This window comes from Nannospalax galili, unplaced genomic scaffold (assembly GCF_000622305.1).
Source record: "Nannospalax galili isolate Female #2095 unplaced genomic scaffold, S.galili_v1.0 scaffold95, whole genome shotgun sequence".
Classification (NCBI taxonomy): domain Eukaryota; kingdom Metazoa; phylum Chordata; class Mammalia; order Rodentia; family Spalacidae; genus Nannospalax; species Nannospalax galili.
Window position 1 is genome coordinate 3,687,786 of NW_008342393.1, and position 19,273 is coordinate 3,707,058.

The window sequence follows — 19,273 nt, forward strand, 5'->3', positions numbered from 1 at the left end:
GGATTAAAGGTATATGTCACCATATGTCACCACACCCAGTTCTCACATTGAGCTTTTTTGTTGTTAAGCAATGGACAGATAGGTTTTATTTTCCCAAAATTTTCATGTTCTTAACATGAAAATAAAGGCTTTACTATTTACCTAAGACTTGTGGTAGCTTGTCGAAACAGCCCAAGCCTAAAGCGCTAAGGGTGGGGGGAGCTCTGCAATGGGAGAATCCTGGTGAAGGCAGGTCACAGAACAGAGGAGAGTTCTTAAAAGGATGCTTCTCTAATACTGTGGGGCTTTGAAAGTGGAAATCCTTTTCCAGGACTGCCTGGGGTTCAGTGTCTGTTGTCCTGTGGATGTAACTCAGTCATAGAGCTTTGCCTAGCAGAAGGGAAGCCCCATTTGCTCACTCAACGCCACCAAAAAAACAAACAGAAAACAGAGATTTGAGTCTGAAGATGAAAAACTGGTAACAAGAAGATGTGTCATCACCAGACGTTTTTAAAATTTTTATTTATTATTTTTATTTTATGTGTATGAGTATATTGCCTGCATATATGTGAGTGCATCCCTGTCGTGCAATGCCCAGGTCAGAAGAGGACTTCAGATTCCCCTGGAACTGGAGTTAAGGATGGTTTGTAGCCACCATGTGGGTGTTGGGAATTGAACCCTAGTCCTCTACAAGAGCAGTCAGTGCTCTTAACCGCTGAGGCATCTCTCCAGCCTCATCACTGGACATTTTAATAGCAGTTGGCTTAGAAGGATGCTCCTGAATGGCGGAGAAATATCTGGATTTTCATTTCAGTCATTTCAGGTGGAAAGCTAGGAAAGACTGGTACTTTTCTAAACCGGTCTGAATCTTGTCTTCCACAAATCCTACCTTGGATGGAAAAGATTCTGCTTCTACCATACCAACTCTTGTTAAAGAAACCACAATAGAGAAATGGAGTTTGAGCATTATCCTTCCACATGATAACTGACAGTGGTTACGGAGGTGGCACTGTGGCTGCGGGCGCCTCCTCATCCTCCATTTTACATCTCGTTTTCTGCTCTTGCTTGGCCCAGAACATTTTTACTCGCTGGCGGATGTGCTTGTCCTCACTCAGCTTCTTCTGCCTCTGACGCAGTTCTTGGATCTCAGGATCACAGCGAGTCAGAGATGCTCTCCAGAAGGACTGGAGAGCAATCGCTGCTTCCTCTTTCGTCATAGACAGCGAGAGGGGGATGGACCGATGTGGGTGGTGCTTTAGCCATTCCTCCACAGAATTCTGTGAAGGGCTCCTCTATCCTCTTTGGATTCAGGTCCTCATGCTTGTGAGGCAAACACTTTATTGACTAAGCTATCTTTCCAGCCCCTCGAGATGAAAGCTTCTAATGTATTTTGCTTTTTTGTGTGTGTCCTGCCAGCTCCAGGTTTCTGTGGCTCCTCAAGATGTCAGTCTTAGTCTTAGCACTTGGCATTATTCTGTTCATGTTCAGAAGCACGTTCCTTCAAGCAAGCTTCGGCAGCTTCAAGCCAGAGTCTCCGCAGCCTCAGCTGGGTGATCCAGTGCTGAAACTTCTACCTGAGGAGCACCTTAGGCACCTTTTTAGCTATGCTGGCATCTGGTGAGATTTTGGGTGCTCTGTCCTTTTGTGGTCTCTTCCCTGCTCCTCCGGTGGGATTCCAGGCCCTCCAGACAACCCTGAGCAGGTACTAATTACTAAAGTGAGTCTCAGTGTGCCCTTTACAGCATCCAGTAGAATTCTTACAACCTCAGAGGCCATATGGAACTGAGACCACAGGCAGATGCTGCCTCCTGACCTCTGCCCTAGTGGGACTGGCTGCCAGAATTCTTGTGGCTCTCAGGTTTAAAGACACTAGGTAGAGAGGGATGCCCGCTTGGCCGAGCACAGCTGTAGTCCTGGCACTCAGGAAGCTGAGGCAGGGGATTGTGGTGAGTGAGTTTGAGGCCAGCCTGGGCCACATCAGCAAGATCCTGTTTCAAAAAGAGGAGAAAGGCCGGGCGTGGTGGCACTCACCTTTAATCCCAGCACTAGGGAGGCAAAGGCAGGCAAAGCCTGGTCTACATAGTGACTTCCAGGACAGCTAGGGCTACAGGGAGACCCTGTCTCAAAAAGACAAAAAAAAAAAAAAAAAAAAAAAAAAAAAAGAGGAAAAAGGAAGAGAGGAGAGTCTTCAGCCTCTCCCTCTTTCCTCCCTCCCTTGCCCTGTCTCTGTGAGAGGTCATTGCTGGGAGAGGGGTGTTCCAGGGTGTCAAGACAGTTAGGACAGTCAAGTGTGGGAAAAGAGATTTTCAGGGTGGGTGACACACAGGATTAAGATTAAGATCCTCTCCCTTCCCATCAGCTACCATCCACATGTTCACCTCTCATTTTCAGGCTCTTCCCTAAAAATCAGTGTGACTGTGGTTCCAACAATCAGAAAAGAAGAAACAACTTTGAGGATGCCTATAACAAGAACGACCTCCCAGCAGTGATGACCAGGAGACAGGTGGAATTCGAGCACTTTCAGAGGAGGTGATGCAGGCTGTGAAGGTTCTCGGGTCCCTTAGGAAAAAAGAAAGGACTTCACTCTCTTGAGAGGTCCCTGGGAGGAGTGTTAGGAATACACAGGGAAAGGCAGTGGGGAATAGTGTCCTCTAAGGAACATTTGCAGACCTTTGTATACATAAAGCATTTCAATAAAACCAAAAGAGAAAAAGGAGCAGAGTTTAAAACTACATGTGATGTTGGTGGCACAGCTTTCACAGGTCCAGACCGTCACAGAAGCTGATTTTTTCAGCTTCCACCAAGTTGTGCTATGTTCTTATATACTGGGCACGTAACTGTCTATCGGCTGCTATGTGCAGAGTGTATCACTTTTAATTTTTTTGGCGGTGTTGGAGATTGAACCTCAGACCTCCTATAAACCAGGCATGAACTCTGCCACTGAGTCATATCCCCAGTTCCAAAATCTTTATTTTTAAACCTGTGGTATTGGGGATCAAACCTAGATCCTCGCATGTGCTAGGCAAATTCTGTACAACTGAGTTACTGCCCCAACACTTTCTCTCTTTTTTTTTTTTTTTTTCAGTTACAAGGGATGTGTCTTGGTTGATGCCAAGTGTTGGTTGAAGAGGGAGGAAATTGGCTCTGGCTGTTTTATCAGAAGGGAATTGGTACATGCTGAGCATGGTAGTGCTTGCCTGTAATTCCAGCACTTGGGAAACTGAAGCAGGAGAATGGTATAAGTTTAAGGACATCCTAAGGCTTCAGGACGAGATCCTGTCTCAAACCAACAAGATGGAGTTGCTTGTACCAGCCATCCCCAAAGTAATTAAAAGTCAAGAAGTTGTAGAGAAATGGATCCTATGCAGGGTGATCCGACATTGACTATGCCCTGACTTTGGCTTCTACTGCATTGCTGATGATATTTATTTCAGACACAGACATACTCCACCTCAAGACTGAGGTGTTGAGACAAAAAGTAGGTGACTGTAACAGCTTGGGGGGTTGAACATGTTCTAAAGAGATGCTTATGTCCCTCACTTTGGTTATCAGACTGTTCAAAAAATGAACCCCAAGAAACTGGAATTCCCCCCAGGGATCTCATGCTGGGAGAAGAGAAAGCCTAAAGCTTGGGCTAGCCAGAGGGGAGCTTTTCTCTCCTAAAGAGAGATTTACAGCTTGTGAGATCACCTTATGGAAGAGAGAATGATGGTTCAGTGGTGTGGGCTGGACCACATCTTCACTGGGGACTGCTTAGATATACATAGCTTTGGCCCTCTATGTAAATCTTAACCTTACTTCAGAACTCTCAAAAATGGACTTGAGGGGACCACTAGATCTCTTTCTTCCTCTTCCCAATGTGGCTGCATTGAATAAATCTCCTTTTTTTTTTTTTTTTTTTTTTTTTTTTTTTTTTTTTTAAAAAAAAAAAAAAAAGAGGACGATAAATCTTTCACTGTGATATATCAAAATAAGAGAGCAAATAGACTGCTGGGCTGCCTCTTGGGGAGCATTGAAACAGCAGCACAGAAACGGCAGTGAGCAGATTCCCCAAATCTTTTTTTAAAATTTTTATTTATTATTTTTATTTTACATGTATGAATGTAGTGCCTGCATGTAGTGCACCCATGTTGTACAATGCCTGCAGAGGACAGAAGAGGCTGTCCAATCCCCTGGAACTGGAGTTATGGACAGTTGTTAGCTGCCATGTATGTGCTGGGATTCGAACCCAAGTTTTCTGCAAGAACAGCCAGTGTTCTTAACCGCTGAGCCATCTCTCCAGCCCCATAACCCTTTTTCTGCTTTAAAAAAAAGAGGGGGGACCTGGCCATGGGTTGGAGTGTGTGTGGAGACAGGATACCGGGGAAGTCAGCCAGATTTGTAACCAGGAAAAAGAAAACCTGCCAGCTCCCACTTCCCATGCACTGGACCTCCCACTCCATCTCCCCATGGGCGGCTCTCCCTGATGCAGATCTGGGGTTCATGATGAGGAGACTATGACTGCTCGAACCCAGCAGCAGTGATGGGAGCCGGGGCCGCCCTGCCGCCCCTCTTGTGTACATCGTTGCCCCTCTTGGAACACAGCAGGGTGTGTGCGCACAGGCAGCAGCTGGGACCACCTCACCCCCCTGCACCACACACCACCCCCTCCCCACTCCTGGCTTGCTGGGGGTCAGACCTGTAGGCAGCCACTGCACTGCACACCCATGGATGGTCTGGCCTCTACCACCCAGGTGACCAACCCCAAGGAGGATGAGGACCCATCACCAGGCACAGGTGCAAAAGGACTTGGCAAGTACGGGAAAGGAAATAACTGGGGAACCAGGATGCCTTAGACACCAGAGTAATAAAGATGGTGGTGGTGGTTCTTGGCAAAACATGACTCCAGTAAGATATCTCATCACTGACTCCCCCTGCACATGGAGGAAAATGTGAAACAGCAGACACCAAAAAAGCCAACCAGATCCTTGATCATGAAGAACAGGACACTGGATGCATCTGTCCTCTGGAGCAAAGTGAAAAATGGTTTTCTCCAATATCAGTGTCCCGCTAGTGACAAATTCAAGCCAGCGTGTAACTGTTGCCTATGTTTGCTGCATGAAAACCAACACAAGTATAAGCATGTGGACAGAGTGATGGAGACAGCCCCAGATAGCTCTAGATACAGTGATGTGGGAAAACCTATACTATTTATTAAGTAAAAAAAGCAAGATGCAAAAGTTTGGCCAGTGTACTACCAATTGTGTCTTTATACATGGAGTGGCTTTGGGTGTGGTTACACACTCCTGTAATCCGCAGTTTAAGATCATCTGTGGCTATATAGTGTGCTTGAGGATAGCCTGGGATAGGTGAGACTCTGTCTCTAAACTAAACTAAAATAATTGGTGTAGATATTTTTGTTTTTTCATTTGTTTACATTTTGGGTGACAAGGTCTCCCTATATAGTATATAGTGCAGACTGGCCTTGAGTTCACTGCATTTCAACAACATTACCTTAGTCCCTCAAAAAAAATCAGTCTCCTGGATTGGAATATGCTTGCCCTTGACTAAAGGTTAGCAAAGTATGAAAGCAATCACTGGATTTGTGCTAAAAATAATGATAGAATAACCTGTCCCTTCGGTATAGTTTCTGTTTAGTTGGGTGCTAAGGGACTGCCCTTGCCTTAAGGAGTCCACCTCTTTCTCCCAGTTGATAATGACTGTGCACCGATTATCAATCACTGGCACTCCTGCAGGAAGTTCAGCCGTGACTGGGTTTTAGCTACTGCAGGCGGGTTAGCCCCTGTAGTTCAATAATTTCACTTGTTCTTGTTGGGGTTTTTTTTGGGGGGGTATTTTTTGTATGTGTATGAGTGTATTACCTGCATGTGTGTAAGTGCACCCGTGTCGTGCAAGGCTGGTGAGGTCAGAAGAGGGCATTGGATTCCCTGGAACTGGAGTTACAGATGGTTGTTAGGTACCATGTAGGTGCTGGGACTCGAACCCGGGTCCTCTGCAAGAGCAGTCAGTGCTCTTAATCCCTGAGCCGTCTCCCCAGCTCCCTCCCATTTTGTTTTGCTGTTGTTGTTGTTGTTGTTGTTGTTTTGTTTTGTTTTGTTTTGGTCTTTTTAAGACACCATCTCCCATCTCCCTGTAGCCACAACTGGCCTGGAACTCATTGTGGAGACCAGACTGGCCTCAATCTCACAGAGATCTGCTCACCTCTGCCTCCCAAGTGTGGCTTGTTGTTGTTGATGATGGTGATTTTTGAAATGTTTTTGCTGTACACTGACTCTCATGCTTGCTTTCTCCTGTAGGGAAGGGCTGCCCCGTCCACCGCCCCTGCTGGCTCCACCCAACCTCCCCTTTGGATACCCAGTTCACGGAGTGGAAGTGATGCCTATGCACACAATTCTCATCCCAGGTAGGCACATCTGCAACCAAAGAGGCTGCAAGCCAATTCTCTTTAGGCAAAAGAAGGGAGAAGAAAGAAGCCACCATTCACTGGTGTCTGCGTGCACACCACATAATGCAGGAAGCTTGGTGGATTCTCATTCCAGGTTAGCCTCCCTGTTTCTACATCCTGGAGTCTCTCTTGGGAGCAATGACGTCCCTGTGGCTCTGAGATTATATAAAAGAGGTCAGAATTCTGTGAACCTCTGAGGATCTTAGGGAATAATTGGCTTTCCAAGGGCCTCCAGCATCAACAGCACACCAAGGAGCCAGTCTTCAGGGAGAAAATTTTGAAAATAGTATTTAGGTTGGTTAAACTCCTCCCTTGGGACTGGCAGAATGGCTCAGGCATAAAGGAGCCTGCAGCCAAGATGTACAACTTGAGTTTCCACATCCTGGCCCCACATGGTGGGAAGAGAGAACCAACCTCTACAGGTTGTCTTCTGACCTTCACACGTGCTCTGAGCGTGTTGTACACACACATATATTCCCCTATGCACAAAGCAGATAAAGAAAAATGTAAAACAAAGTAGAAATAAACTCTTCAAGCTGGTCATGACGGCACACACCTCTAATCACACAGCACTCAGGAGGCTGAGGCAGGAGGATCAGAAATTTGAAGCCAGCCTTAGCTACATAGTGAGACTTTGTCTCACTCTCCTCCCACTAAACATTCCATCATGGCCAAGAGGGCATAGGGGCAGGAGCAGAAAACTGACTGGTCACTTTGAAATCCAAAAGCAGGGAGCAAACAGGAAGTATACGGGGAAGTATACAGCCTCAAGGTCCAGCCCCAGTAATCCACTTCCTCTAGTGATGCTCCATTTCCTAAAGGTTCCATAACCTTCCCAAACAGCACTACCAACTGTGACCAAGTGTTCAAACATGTGAGCCTGTAGGGGACATTTCACTTTCAAACCACAGCCAAGGAGGGCTAAAAAAATATTTATAAAATTCCAGACCAGGCTTGGTGGTACACACCTCTAGTCCCAGCATTTGGGAAGCAGAGGCAGGCAGATCTCTGTGAGTTCAAGGCCAGCCTGGTCTGCATAGTGAGTTCCAGGACAGCTGGGGCTACAGGGAGACCCTGTCTCAAAAACAAAAACAAAAATAAAAACAAAGAGCTGGACCTGGCAGTACACACCTGTACCTGTAGCACTAGGGGTCAGAGACCAGATCCCAGGGGTTTGCTGACCACTCAGTCTAGCCAAAACAGGGAGTTCTCGGTCTCAAAAAATAATGTAGAGAGGGGCTGGAGAGATGGCTCATTGATTAAGAGCACTGGCTGCTCTGGTAGAGGACCCAGGTTCGAATCCCAGCACAAACATGGCGGCTAACAACCGTCCTTAACTCCAGTTCCCGGGGATCTGACATCCTCTTCTGACGTCTGCAGGCATTGCACCACACGGGTGCACTTGCATGCAGGTAATAAATTCATACACATAAAATAAAAATAACAAATAAAATATTAAAAAACAATGTATGAAAGACTAATTTAGAAAGAACAAGATTATGGAATAAAAGACTTTATGTAGTAAATCAGAATATAGTGAAAAATGATTAGTGGCACTATAAACTGGAAAGTAGGTTTAAATCAGATTGTGAAAAAGGGTTTCTTTTTCAATTAATTTTTTGTAATATTCATAATACTCATAAAAAAATAAAAACTTCTTTAAATTTTTTGTAAAAAGAAAAAAGAAAATGTCTCCACCACCCCCCCCCAATTGTCAGTAGCGCTTCCGGACAGGTGGGGCCTCCTTAACCCCGCCTCCATCCTTGATAGACAGTTGGTGGACCCAATCTTGTACGGGTAATCGCAGCTGCTGTGAGTTCAGGAGTGCAACGGCCGTGTCTGACAGCTTTCTGCAGCACTGTCCCCATCCTCCACCTCTTAGGTTCTTTCCACCCAGTCCTTTGTGATGTTCCCCGAGCCTTAAGGGGTGATGAGATTTCCCCTTTAGGGCTGAGCATTCAACAGTCACTTTCACCAGTTGCATGTGTTGTTTGTTTTTGAGGCAGGGTCTCCTGTAGCCCAGGCTGGCCTCCAACTCAACATGTGACTATGTAGCCAATGACCTTGTACTCATGATCCTCCTCCCTCTACTATCTAAGTACTGTGTCTATAGGCATGTGCCACCACACTCAGGTTAATGTCGTGCTAGGGATGGAACCTGGGACTTTCTTTTTAAAAATATTTTATTTAGGGCTGGAGAGATGGCTCAGCGGTTAAGAACACTGTTCTTGCAGAAGACCTGGGTTCGAATCCTAGCACCCACATGGCAGCTAACAACTGTCTGTAATTTCAGTTCCAGGGGATCCAACAGCTTCTTCTGACCACTGTGGGTATTCGTCACACGACATGGGTGCACTTACCTACATGCAGGCAATACACACATACAACATAAAATAAAAATAGTAAATAAAATAGTTTTAAAATGTATTTATTTTTTATGTGTATGAGTGTATTGCCTGCATGTATATAAGTGCACTTGTGTTGTACACCAGATCCCATGGAACCAGAGTTACAGAGGGTTGTTAGCCTCCATGTGGGTGCTGGGAATTGAACTTGGGTCCTCTGCAAGAGCAGCCAGTGCCCTTAACCACTGAGCCATCTCTCCATCCCCACTGTACACCTCCCCCACTGGAACTTTATACCCATTTACCAGTAATTCCTGTCTTAGTGTCTTTTCCTGTTACCGTGATATCATAGTCTGACAAAAGCAGTTCATCATGGCAGGGAAGCCACGGTACCAGGAGCCTGAAGTAACTGCTTACATTACGTCTGCAGTCAGAAGAGAGCAAGGAATGTATGCATGGTAGTGCTTAGCCCACTTTCTCCAGTCCTGTGCAGTCTGAAATCCACTGCCTGGGGAATGCCACTGTGTGTGGCGCCTCTCACTAATCAGGATAATCCCCCCATAGATGCCCATCTCCCAGTTGATTCTAGATTCTATCAGGCTGACAACACTAGCCATCACACCCCCCTTTCCCCACTTCTGGCCAGCACCATTCTGCTTCCCAACCTTGAGTGTTGACTACCCCAGGTACTGCATCCAAGGATCATTCATCCACATTGCTGCCTTCCCCTCAGTAGCAGGGGCATCTGGAAGGGACTGTGTGAGTTCACAGAACCCAAAGCTGAGGAAGGGCAGTTGAGGCATTAGAAGCACATGGATTTGAGGCCATGGAACCATCTGACAGTCCCAGGATTGGGAGTATATCAGCCAACCCTTTCATAGGAGGTGACACTTGGAGGGAACCTCACAGACATAGAGGAGTCAGAAATAGGGGGAGCACTGGGGAGTCTTGGCATCCTCCTAGACAATATGTTTTGTCCTCTCTGTGTTCTCTAGGCCTCCAATATGAAGGGCCAGATGCCCCAGTCTATGAGGTAAGTGTCCCCTTCCCAGGCCTCTCAGTGCTGGGCACCCTATCCTTACCTTCCTGACTGGCTGCTCTAAGTCTTTGACCAGCCCTATCCCTTATCCACGTGAAATGCCAAGATGGGGTGTGGGGATGTTGCACAGGAGTTTTGAACAGGAACCTGGATCCCATTGGTTTATTTTTTCGGCTAGGCTGTCGACCAGCAAGCCCCAGCGATCCCCCTGTCTCCTTCTCCATCTCCCCCAGTACTGAGGTTGCCTGACTTTTTACATGGATGCTGGCAATCCAAGCTCAGTCCTCATACCTATGCAGCAAGTGGTCTTACCCTTGGTGTCTTCTCCCCAGCTCAGAATGAGATTTGCATTTCCCATCCTGCAGACTGGATAGAGGGAGAGTTGGGGGCAGGAGGTGAGCTGCTTTGTATCCTCTAGAGGCTTCCTCTGTCCCCTGAGCAAAGCTCCCTACCATCCTGTCCCTGTCACTTTCTTGTTCCTGTCATTCATTTATTTATGAAGGTGCTGGGGACGGAGTCCAGGACCTCATGCATGCTGGACAAGGACTCTGTTAACTACTTATCTATCCTCAGTTACCCTGTGGATGTGGCTGCATGCTTGCTGCTTTTCTTCCCCACTAGCTGCTCATCTTGGTTCTCAGAGAGTACCTGTTGATCGATCTGAGTTTTCAGCAGCATTGGTATAGCCTAGGAAACCTCTCACAAAGATACCCAGCAACTGCAGAAGACCAGAGCAAAGAGTAACCTTAAGGGTGATGGGGATGGAGAGAAGTCCACTTCTAGCCGCATCGTCAGGTAGAACTGACAGGCCTTGTTTCCAGGGGCTGGAGGCCACAGGAAAGGAACAGAAAAATAATGGCTTCCCTTTAGGGAGCCTGAGTGGGATGGTAGGAAGTCAGGAAAGGACTGGGATGAAGGTGGATTACAAGCTGATAACTGTGGTTTCTATTGGCAACTAAATGATTAGCATGTTTCCCCCCTGCCCCCCATGGTACTAAGGATTGAACCCAGGCTACTACATCTGGATACTTTGCTTCCTTACCCCTCCCCTCCCCCCTCCCCTCCCTTCCCCTCTCCTCTCCTCTCCTCCTTCCCTTCCTTCCATCTTTGTGTGTGGATGTGAATGTGGGTATGGGTGTGTGTGCCTGTGGGCATGCATAGAGATCAGAATCCCTCAGAGCTGGAGTTACAAGCTTTTGCAGATCACCAGGCTAATTATGTGGGTGCTGGGACCTGCACTCTGGCCCTCATGATTGCACAGCTAAGCCATCTCGTCAGCCCAGTAGTTTGGTTTTGAAGATACTAAGTTTGAGTTGCTTGTGAGCCTTCTTAGTAGGGAGAGCAGTCGAGGTAGCTGGATCTCAAAAAGGGATGAGCCAGAGATACACTTTTGAAACCCTTAGAAAAGAGATGTTTGAGGCTATGAGGATGGATGAAATCCTCAAGGAAGGAGTTATGCCATAGGAAGAGAGAAAAGGACCCAGAACCAAGCCCTTGAAAATTCCTGTTGGAAGTCAAATGGAGGAGGAGGATTGATTGGCAAACACAAATTAAAACCAGCAGCAGGACAGCCAGGCAAAGTGGCATGCACATGTAGTCCCAGCTACTAGGGGGAGACAGGACGATCTCCTGAACCCAGGAAATCAAAACCAGCCGGGGCAATATAGTGAGACCTCAAAAGAAGAGGAAGATGAGGAGGGAGGAAGGAGAAAAGGAAATAATTCAGAAGAAATTAGAAGAATTATACCCCATAAAACCAAAATATAGGAATGCTTGCAGTAATGGGGGCTTTAGGTCTCGGGGTTGAAGAGTGGTGTCCTATTCTGTCCCAGCATCCTTATGCTTTGCTCAGCCCTGGGTGCTCTACCCCCTGCTGGCCATTCTGGGTACATGTCTTTCCTACAAATGGATTTTCTCTAATCTTGGCATTTAGCATCTTTCCAGTTTCAGGCATGGGAGAAAGAGAGAGTTATTATCAAATGGGTATAAGGTTTCATCTGGGTATGATAAAGGACTTCTAGAGACAGATGGTGGTGGCTGATAGTTGTACAATAATGTGAGTATACTCAATACCACTCTAGATCACTCTGAGAGCTTCTCTGGGGACACTGAACACCCTGGCTGACATCCCAGACAATGTGGTACAGGGCAGAGGCCAGAAGCAGCTGACCATTTCAACCAGTAATCGGAAGCTTTTGAGGTTCATCCTCCAGCATGTAACCTACACCAGCACGGTGTACCTGCGCCACAAGGTGGACATGGGTGAGAACCTTTGTTTGGGCTGCACAATGCTTAGAGAGCTGGGAAAAAAAAAAAAGACAAAACAAAACACTGAGCCCTCTCAAAATCTCCAGAAAGCCAGTGTGCTTTAAAGATTCCTCCTGTGTACCAACTTCTGACTCTTGAGGCCTACCTTCCTATTTACCATATCCATTATTATCCCTGTTGCCACAACCCCACAGAGTAGCATGAGAAAGATAATCCACGTTGCCAGACACATAATGGACACTCACCTAGAAAACCACCTGTCAGTCAACACCCCCTCACCCTAACGAATACCTGAGGTAGTAGAAAAGGAAAGGTAGTTCTTCTGGCTCCCAGTTCAATGGTTTTAGTCTATGGTCGGTTGGTCCCTTTGCCTGTGATGAGGCAGCTCAGCATGGTGGAGAATGTATGGTGGGTGGGACAGAATTTACCTCATAACAGGAAGCAAAATGGGACAGAAGAGGAAGAAGGTCTTGCTATCGCTTTTAAGGCCATGCCCATAGCCACCTGAACACTTCCCAATGGGTCCCAGCTTCTAAAGGCTCTACCGCCTCCCAGTGTCCATGCTGGCCTATACCTATACCCCGTGGATCTTTGAGGACACATCCAAACTATAGCACCATCCAATTATTTCTGTTGTTGATGGTGTTTTCTTTTGTTTGAGATAGGGTATCATGTAGCCCAGGCTAGCCTTGAACTCTGAATTTGTGATCCTCTTGCTTCCACCTCCCATATGCTGGGATTACAGGCATGTGCCACCACGTAAGGTTTATGCAGTGCTGGAGATCAAACCCAGGACTTCATACATGGTAGGCAAGCAACTGAGATATATCCCTCTACCAACTGAGATATATCCTTAGTTCTGTTGTTTCTTGAGACAAGGTCTCATGTAGCCCAAGATGGTTTCAAACTCTTTTAAGTAGCTGAAGCTGGCTGGCCTTGAGCTCCAGATTCTTCTCTCTCCAACTCCCAAGTTCTGTAAGAACAGGTATGTGCCACCACATTCAGCTCATTTTTTTGTTGTTCTTTATTCGTTTGTTGAGGCAGGATCTTGTTATACAGCATAGGCCGGCCTCAAATTTTCAATCCCTGTGCATCAGCCTCCTGAATGCTAGGATTACAGGCACATACTGTCCTGTCTAGCTAGCCTCATCCAATTCTGTTAGCTCTTCTCTGCAATTAAAAATTTTTTTAAGTATTTTGTTATTTTGTGTGTATGAGTGAGTGTATTGCCTACATGTATGCGAGTTCACCCATTTCGTGAAATGTCCATGGAGGTCAGAAAAGGCGTTCAGACTCCCCTGGAACTGGAGCTACAGATGGTTGTTAACCGCTATATGGGTGCTGGAAATCGAACCTGGATCCTCTGCAAGAGCAGCCAGTACTCTTAACTGTTGATCCATCTTTCCAGCCCCCTTCTCTACAAGTTTTAAAACTGATATCCTCAGCTGCAGTAGAGAAGAGAACCAGTCTGTGCATCAATATTTCGTCCTGACATTAAGAGGAAGAAGGAATGTGTCCAGTTCCAAGCACGTGACCTTGTTTTCCTCCACACTCTGCTACTGGGAGAACAAATCTTGCTGCCCTCAGGACAGCCACCATTTCTGTCTGCATGCATTAAAAGTACACTTTTCTCTTTTGACTAGCTACACAGCACATCAATAGAAAAAAAAATGCAATATTAACAGAGGACTATCAGGTTAGCTCATTTGGTAGAGTGCTTACCTAGCATGCACAGAGCCCTGGGGTCAATCTCCAGAACCACACAAAAGCAGGCATGGTGGTACATGCCAAAACCCCCAACATTCAGGATGTTGAGGGGGGAGGAAGATCAGAAATCCAAGATTATCCTCCATAAAGGGTTCACTCTGTCACATTCATATTTTAAAGCATTTCCCTTCAGAAAATGACCCTGTGAGGTACGTTGCAGTAGGTGTTATAACCCTGGTTTTGTAAGGATGTACTTCAGGGGTCATTTCTATAGTTCATTACTAGAGAAGTTTCTCTACTCGGAATATCCTGATCTTGTAATTGGAGAAGCTGATGAATTGTCTTGTTTCAGATAAGACATGGCAGAGTCAAACTTAATCCAGATCCTTGAGTCCCCAGCCCACCTCAGCAGCACATTCTTAGAAGAGGTTGCCCCAGGGATGCACAGCAAGTCATCTTGAATGCCACAGGCTACGTGGGTCCTCCCTTAGTCTCTTACCAGCCAGGGTTCTCCCAAAGGCCTCACCCATCAGTTTCCTTGGGGCAGCGTAGAGTCTGATTAGATCTGATGATACCTGGGCACTGACCTTTCTTCTCCTTTCAGTGAGTTTGGAGTCCAAGTCCTCAGTGGCCAAGTTTCCAGTGACCATCCACCAGCCTGTCATACCCAAGTTATATGACCCTGGACTTGGTAAGGCTCTTGTCCTTGGGTTTCAAGGTTTGTTTCTGACTGGGTCAAATTCAGAGAGGCTTTTTTTTTTTTTTTTTTTGTCTCCCTGTAGCCCCAGCTGATCTGGAGCTCACTACATAGACCAGGCTGGCCTTAACCCCCCAGAGATCCGCCTGCCTCTGCCTCCCGAGTGCTGTGATTAAAGGTGTGCCCATCATGCCCCGTTGAGGCTCCTTTTTTCCTTTCTTTTTCTTCCTCCTCCTTCCCCTCCTCTTCTTCCTCCTCCTCTTCTGCCTTCTTCTTCTTGAGATAAGGTCTCACGTAGCCCAGGCTGGGTTCAAACTCTGTATGTAGTTGAGGATATCCTTGAACTTCTGAACTTCCTGTTTCAATCTCCCAAGTGCTGGATTTTAGGTACACACTCCCATGCCCACTTTACATGGTGCTAGGATTGAACTTTGGGCAAACGTTCTACTAACTGGCCTTCATTCACAACCCTTTCTTCTACATTTTAATTGGCTATTAGGTATATAAGCCAGGTTGACCTGGTAATCCTTCTGCCTCAACCTTGTTAGTGGTGGGATTACAAGTGACTAATGATTTTGTATGTGTGTATATGATGTATGTGTGTGCATGCCACAGTGCATGTGAAGGGCAGAGGACAACCTTGGTGTTGATCCTTACCTTGCACCTTGTTTGAGGCAGGGTTCTTTTTTTGTTTGCTGTTGTATGCACCAGGCTATCTGGCCCTAAAGCTTCTAATCTCTACATACCATTTCATTGTAGGAGCATTGGGACTAGAGATGCAGTTGCTGAGCCCAGCTTTCTGTGGGTTCTAAGGATTCAAACTCAGGTCCTCATGTTTGTACAAGTGTTTTAGCTACCTAACCATCTCCCTAGCCCCTAGTGATCTTTGCTTTGTATTTGTTTTTGTCGTTGTTGGTTTTTTTGTGGGGGAGGGCAGGGTCTCCTGGTAGCCCCATCTGGCTTTGAACTCACAGAGATCTACCTTCTACCTGGCTTCTTAGTGATTTTTTTTTTTTTTTGTCTTTTTGAGACAGGGTCTCTTCGTAGCCCCAGCTGTCCTAGAATTCACTATGTAGACCAGGCTGGCCTTGAACCCGAACTCACAAAGATCCGCCTGCCTCTGCCTCCCAAGTGCTGGGATTAAAGGCGTGCGCCAACACACCCGCCCTTAGTGATTTTTTTTTTTTTTTTGAATGTTGAATTTATAAGCACGCTCTTTGGATACTTTTTAGTCGTTGTACCTTTTGTTTTGTAGTTTGGGTCTTGCTATACTTAGACTAGCCTTGAACTCATGATCCTCCTGTCTCTGCCTCCCAATGGGATTAGAGGCCTTTTTTTTTTTTTTTTAAATGGGGGAAAGATTTGTTTTGGCTCATGGTTTTAAAGGTGTATTAGTTACTTTTCTCATTGCTGTGACAGAATTCAAAAGCGGAGACTGCAGAGATGGCTCAGTGGTTAAGAGCAGATACTGCTCACCCAAAGGGCCCAAGTTCAGTTCCTAGCACCCATATCAGGTGGCTCACAAGGCCTATGACTCCTGTTCCAGGGAGATCTGATGCCTCTGGCCTCCAGGGGCACATATAGTCACATACACAAACACACACATATACATATACACATAAATTTAAAAGATAATAAAACAAATAAATCCTTTTTAAAAACACAGACGCAGCTTATGGGAGAAAGGGTTTATTTTGGTTGATACTTTGAAGGTACAGTCCACTATGGCAGGAAGGTATGCCAATAGGAGTATGAGGCAGCTGTTCATACTGCATCCACAGTCAGGAAGCAGAAAAGATAAATGCTGGGGCTCCCCTTTCTTTCTCCTTTTTATTTATTCTAGGACATCAGTCTACAGAACAGTGCCCCTCACATTCAGGTGGGTCTTCCCACTCAGTTAAACTTGTCTGGACATGTCCTCATAGATATGCCTCCAGAGGTGTGTCTTCTAGGTGATCCCAAATCCCATCAAGTTGACAATCCCAGAAGGGTTCATGGTTGTGGAAGCATGCACTGGAGAACTGTTCACCTCATGCCACACAGGAAGGAAAGAAAAGAGTGGAAGGGAATATGAATCTCAGCTCACTTTTCAGCGGCTTTTAAGCATAGAGCATCCCTTAGACAAATGATGATGAGGTTTACCTCTTCCTTTCCAATTTTTATCATATGTTTCTTTTTCTTGTCATGTTGCATTTGGCTAAATCTCCCCTACGGTATTGAAGAGTAGCAGAGACAAGAGAAGCTTCTAGAAGAGGATAGAGACCAGAGAGGCTTCTAGAAGTAGAGTCTAGGGAGGCTTCTTCTTGGAGCTGATGGTGGGGCAAATATCAAGTCCGTTAGAACTTTTCTCCTCTTCCTGGGCTCTGAAGGCCTCTACATGGAACCCCTTGAATGGCAAAGCTCTGGGCATCTAGTATTAAGATGGAAGCAGGACCCAGGTGAGGCACTAGAAGAAAATGAAACATCCAGACAGTGGGAAAATGGCACAATGAAGCCAACAGAGTCAGGGAAGGCGAAAAGGTAGAAATTTCACCAAAATGGGTAACCGTATAGGTGTCTTTATTTTACAATGAAACTGACAGACTCTTATTAAGCATCTCCTGTACCCAGGAAGCATGAGGCCCACAACACTGACAGGTCATGGGATAAAGAGGCCATCAGATGCTGGTAGTGTAGTTCAGTTGGTAGAGCACTTGCCAAGCATGCACAAGGCCCTGAGTTGAATCTTCAGCCTGGCACAAAGCAAAACGCAATGAACAAAGTAAATGGAGAGTGAGGTTTCTGGCATCCACATTTTCTTTTTTTGTCTAGAGAGGAAGCTCAGAAACTTGGTGACCATTGCTACCAAGACTTTCCTCCGACCCCACAAGCTTAAGACCCTGCTCCAGAGCATTCGAGAATATTATCCAGACTTAACTGTGGTTGTAGCTGATGATAGCGAGAAGCCCCTGAAAATTGAAGATGACTACGTGGAGTATTACACCATGCCCTTTGGGAAGGTATGCTCCTCTCAGACTGGTGGGGGGCCAGGTCACTTCTGTGGTCTTCCAAGGAAGCAGAGTCCTATAGTGGAAGGTGGGGAGGGGACTCTCCTGTTTAGATTCAGAGAGAAGTTGAGTCAACCTTACTTTTTCACATTAACGGGTGGTTTTACTGCATTTTCTTTCAAAATTGGTGTGAAGGTTGATACTGGTCCTTGTAAGTGACTTAAGGTGTCTGACATGATAGGGACAGTAGAACAATCTCTTCTGTATGCAGTTGCACCCAAGCTAGGGTCTCCCTCCCTCTCCCCTTTCTTCATCTCCCCACTTTTCCCTCCCTCCCCCTCCCTCCCATCCTCTGCAAGGACAGAAGAGGAAAGGGATACTGTTAATATCAGATGTCCCTCAAACCAACGTCTCCCAGGAGGCAGAAGGAAACTGTGAAGTGAAAAAGCACTTCAGTCCATTCACAGATGCACAGGATCAAGGAGAGGCTTTCTCCTTTGTCTCAGTCTTCGATCCAGAAAGTCACTGTCCCTTCCATGTTTCTCTGAGGCATGGACTCTGCTTGACCCACTGGTTGTCCGCCTTGTCTGAACACTGTGTTCAACCCCACAGATTCTGACTTAGTCTATCTGGGGGCAGCCTGGCCACTGGGAATTCCGAAAGCGCCTCAGGTGGCAACTGCTGATCCAATCTCATGCCCCGCCCCACCCCCCAGGGCTGGTTTGCCGGTAGGAACCTGGCCATCTCCCAGGTCACCACTAAATATGTCCTCTGGGTGGATGATGACTTTCTCTTCAACAACAAGACCAAGATTGAGGTGCTGGTAGATGTACTGGAGAAAACTGAACTGGATGTGGTAAGAGACAAACAAAAATCCAAACTGGACATGGTAAGGGACAACTGCCAGTCTCAGCCCAGAGATGTCTATAGCACTGGGGAAGGTTGGAGAAGGAGAATGAGGAAAGTAAGCTCTTCAGGAGACAGCATCACACCAGCTGCCTAGCTGCATTTGCCTCCACAATTACTTTCTTTGTGCAAATTTTATACCCCACCGCCCCCGGATTCAAAATGTTTCTATTTATGAGTCAATTCTATTTATGACTCAATTCTAATTTCTCCCCTGAATTGTATGAGGCTAAAGAGAAAAGTGTTCTTCTTTGATCACTTTTTTATTTTTTTCGTCTTTTTGAGACAGAGTCTCCCTGTAGCCCCAGCTAGCCTGGAACTTACTATGTAGACCAGGCTGGCCTTGAACTCATCAAGATCCGCCTGCCTCTGCCTCCTGAGTGCCGGAATCAAAGGCATGTGCCATCACGTCCAGCCTTGATCACTATATTTTTTAAATATTTATATTTATTTTATGTGTATGACTGTTATGCCTGCATGTAAGTGCACATGTGTTGTGCAATACCCCCAGAGGACAGAAGAGGCTGTCAGATCCCGTGGAACTGGAGTTATGGACAGTTGTTGGCTGCCATGGGGTGCTGGGATTCGAATCCAGGTCTTCTGCAAGAACAGTATTCTTAACCCTGAGCCATCTCTCCAGCCCTGATGACTACATTTTTTAAAAAGTACAAATATAGCCAGATGTAGTGGCACACACCTTTAATCCTAGCACTCGGGAGGCAGAGGCAGGCAACTCTCCATGAGTTCAAGGCCAGCTTGGTCTACATATGAAGTTCACCCAGGTCACCCAAGGCTACATAGTGAGACCCTGTCTCGAAAGAGAGAGAGAGAGAGAGAGAGAGAGAGAGAGAGAGAGAGAGAGAGAGGAGAGAAAGAAAGAAAGAAAAAAAGAAAAAAAAA

General features: G+C 46.2%; 1 protein-coding gene and 1 pseudogene across 1 annotated transcript in view; both read left to right on the forward strand.

Annotated features, from left to right (window-relative positions):
• B4galnt2 (beta-1,4-N-acetyl-galactosaminyltransferase 2) overlaps positions 1-19,273 on the forward strand; it is a 33,021-nt gene that overhangs the window by 12,318 nt on the left and 1,430 nt on the right. The window contains exons 2-9 of the mRNA XM_008838300.2: positions 1,396-1,596; positions 2,371-2,508; positions 6,276-6,382; positions 9,765-9,802; positions 11,890-12,070; positions 14,388-14,474; positions 17,292-17,479; positions 18,183-18,323. Coding sequence (XP_008836522.2) covers positions 1,396-1,596; positions 2,371-2,508; positions 6,276-6,382; positions 9,765-9,802; positions 11,890-12,070; positions 14,388-14,474; positions 17,292-17,479; positions 18,183-18,323 — 1,081 coding nt within the window. The remainder of the gene's footprint in view (positions 1-1,395; positions 1,597-2,370; positions 2,509-6,275; positions 6,383-9,764; positions 9,803-11,889; positions 12,071-14,387; positions 14,475-17,291; positions 17,480-18,182; positions 18,324-19,273) is intronic.
• LOC115071311 lies at positions 14,028-14,155 on the forward strand (annotated as a pseudogene).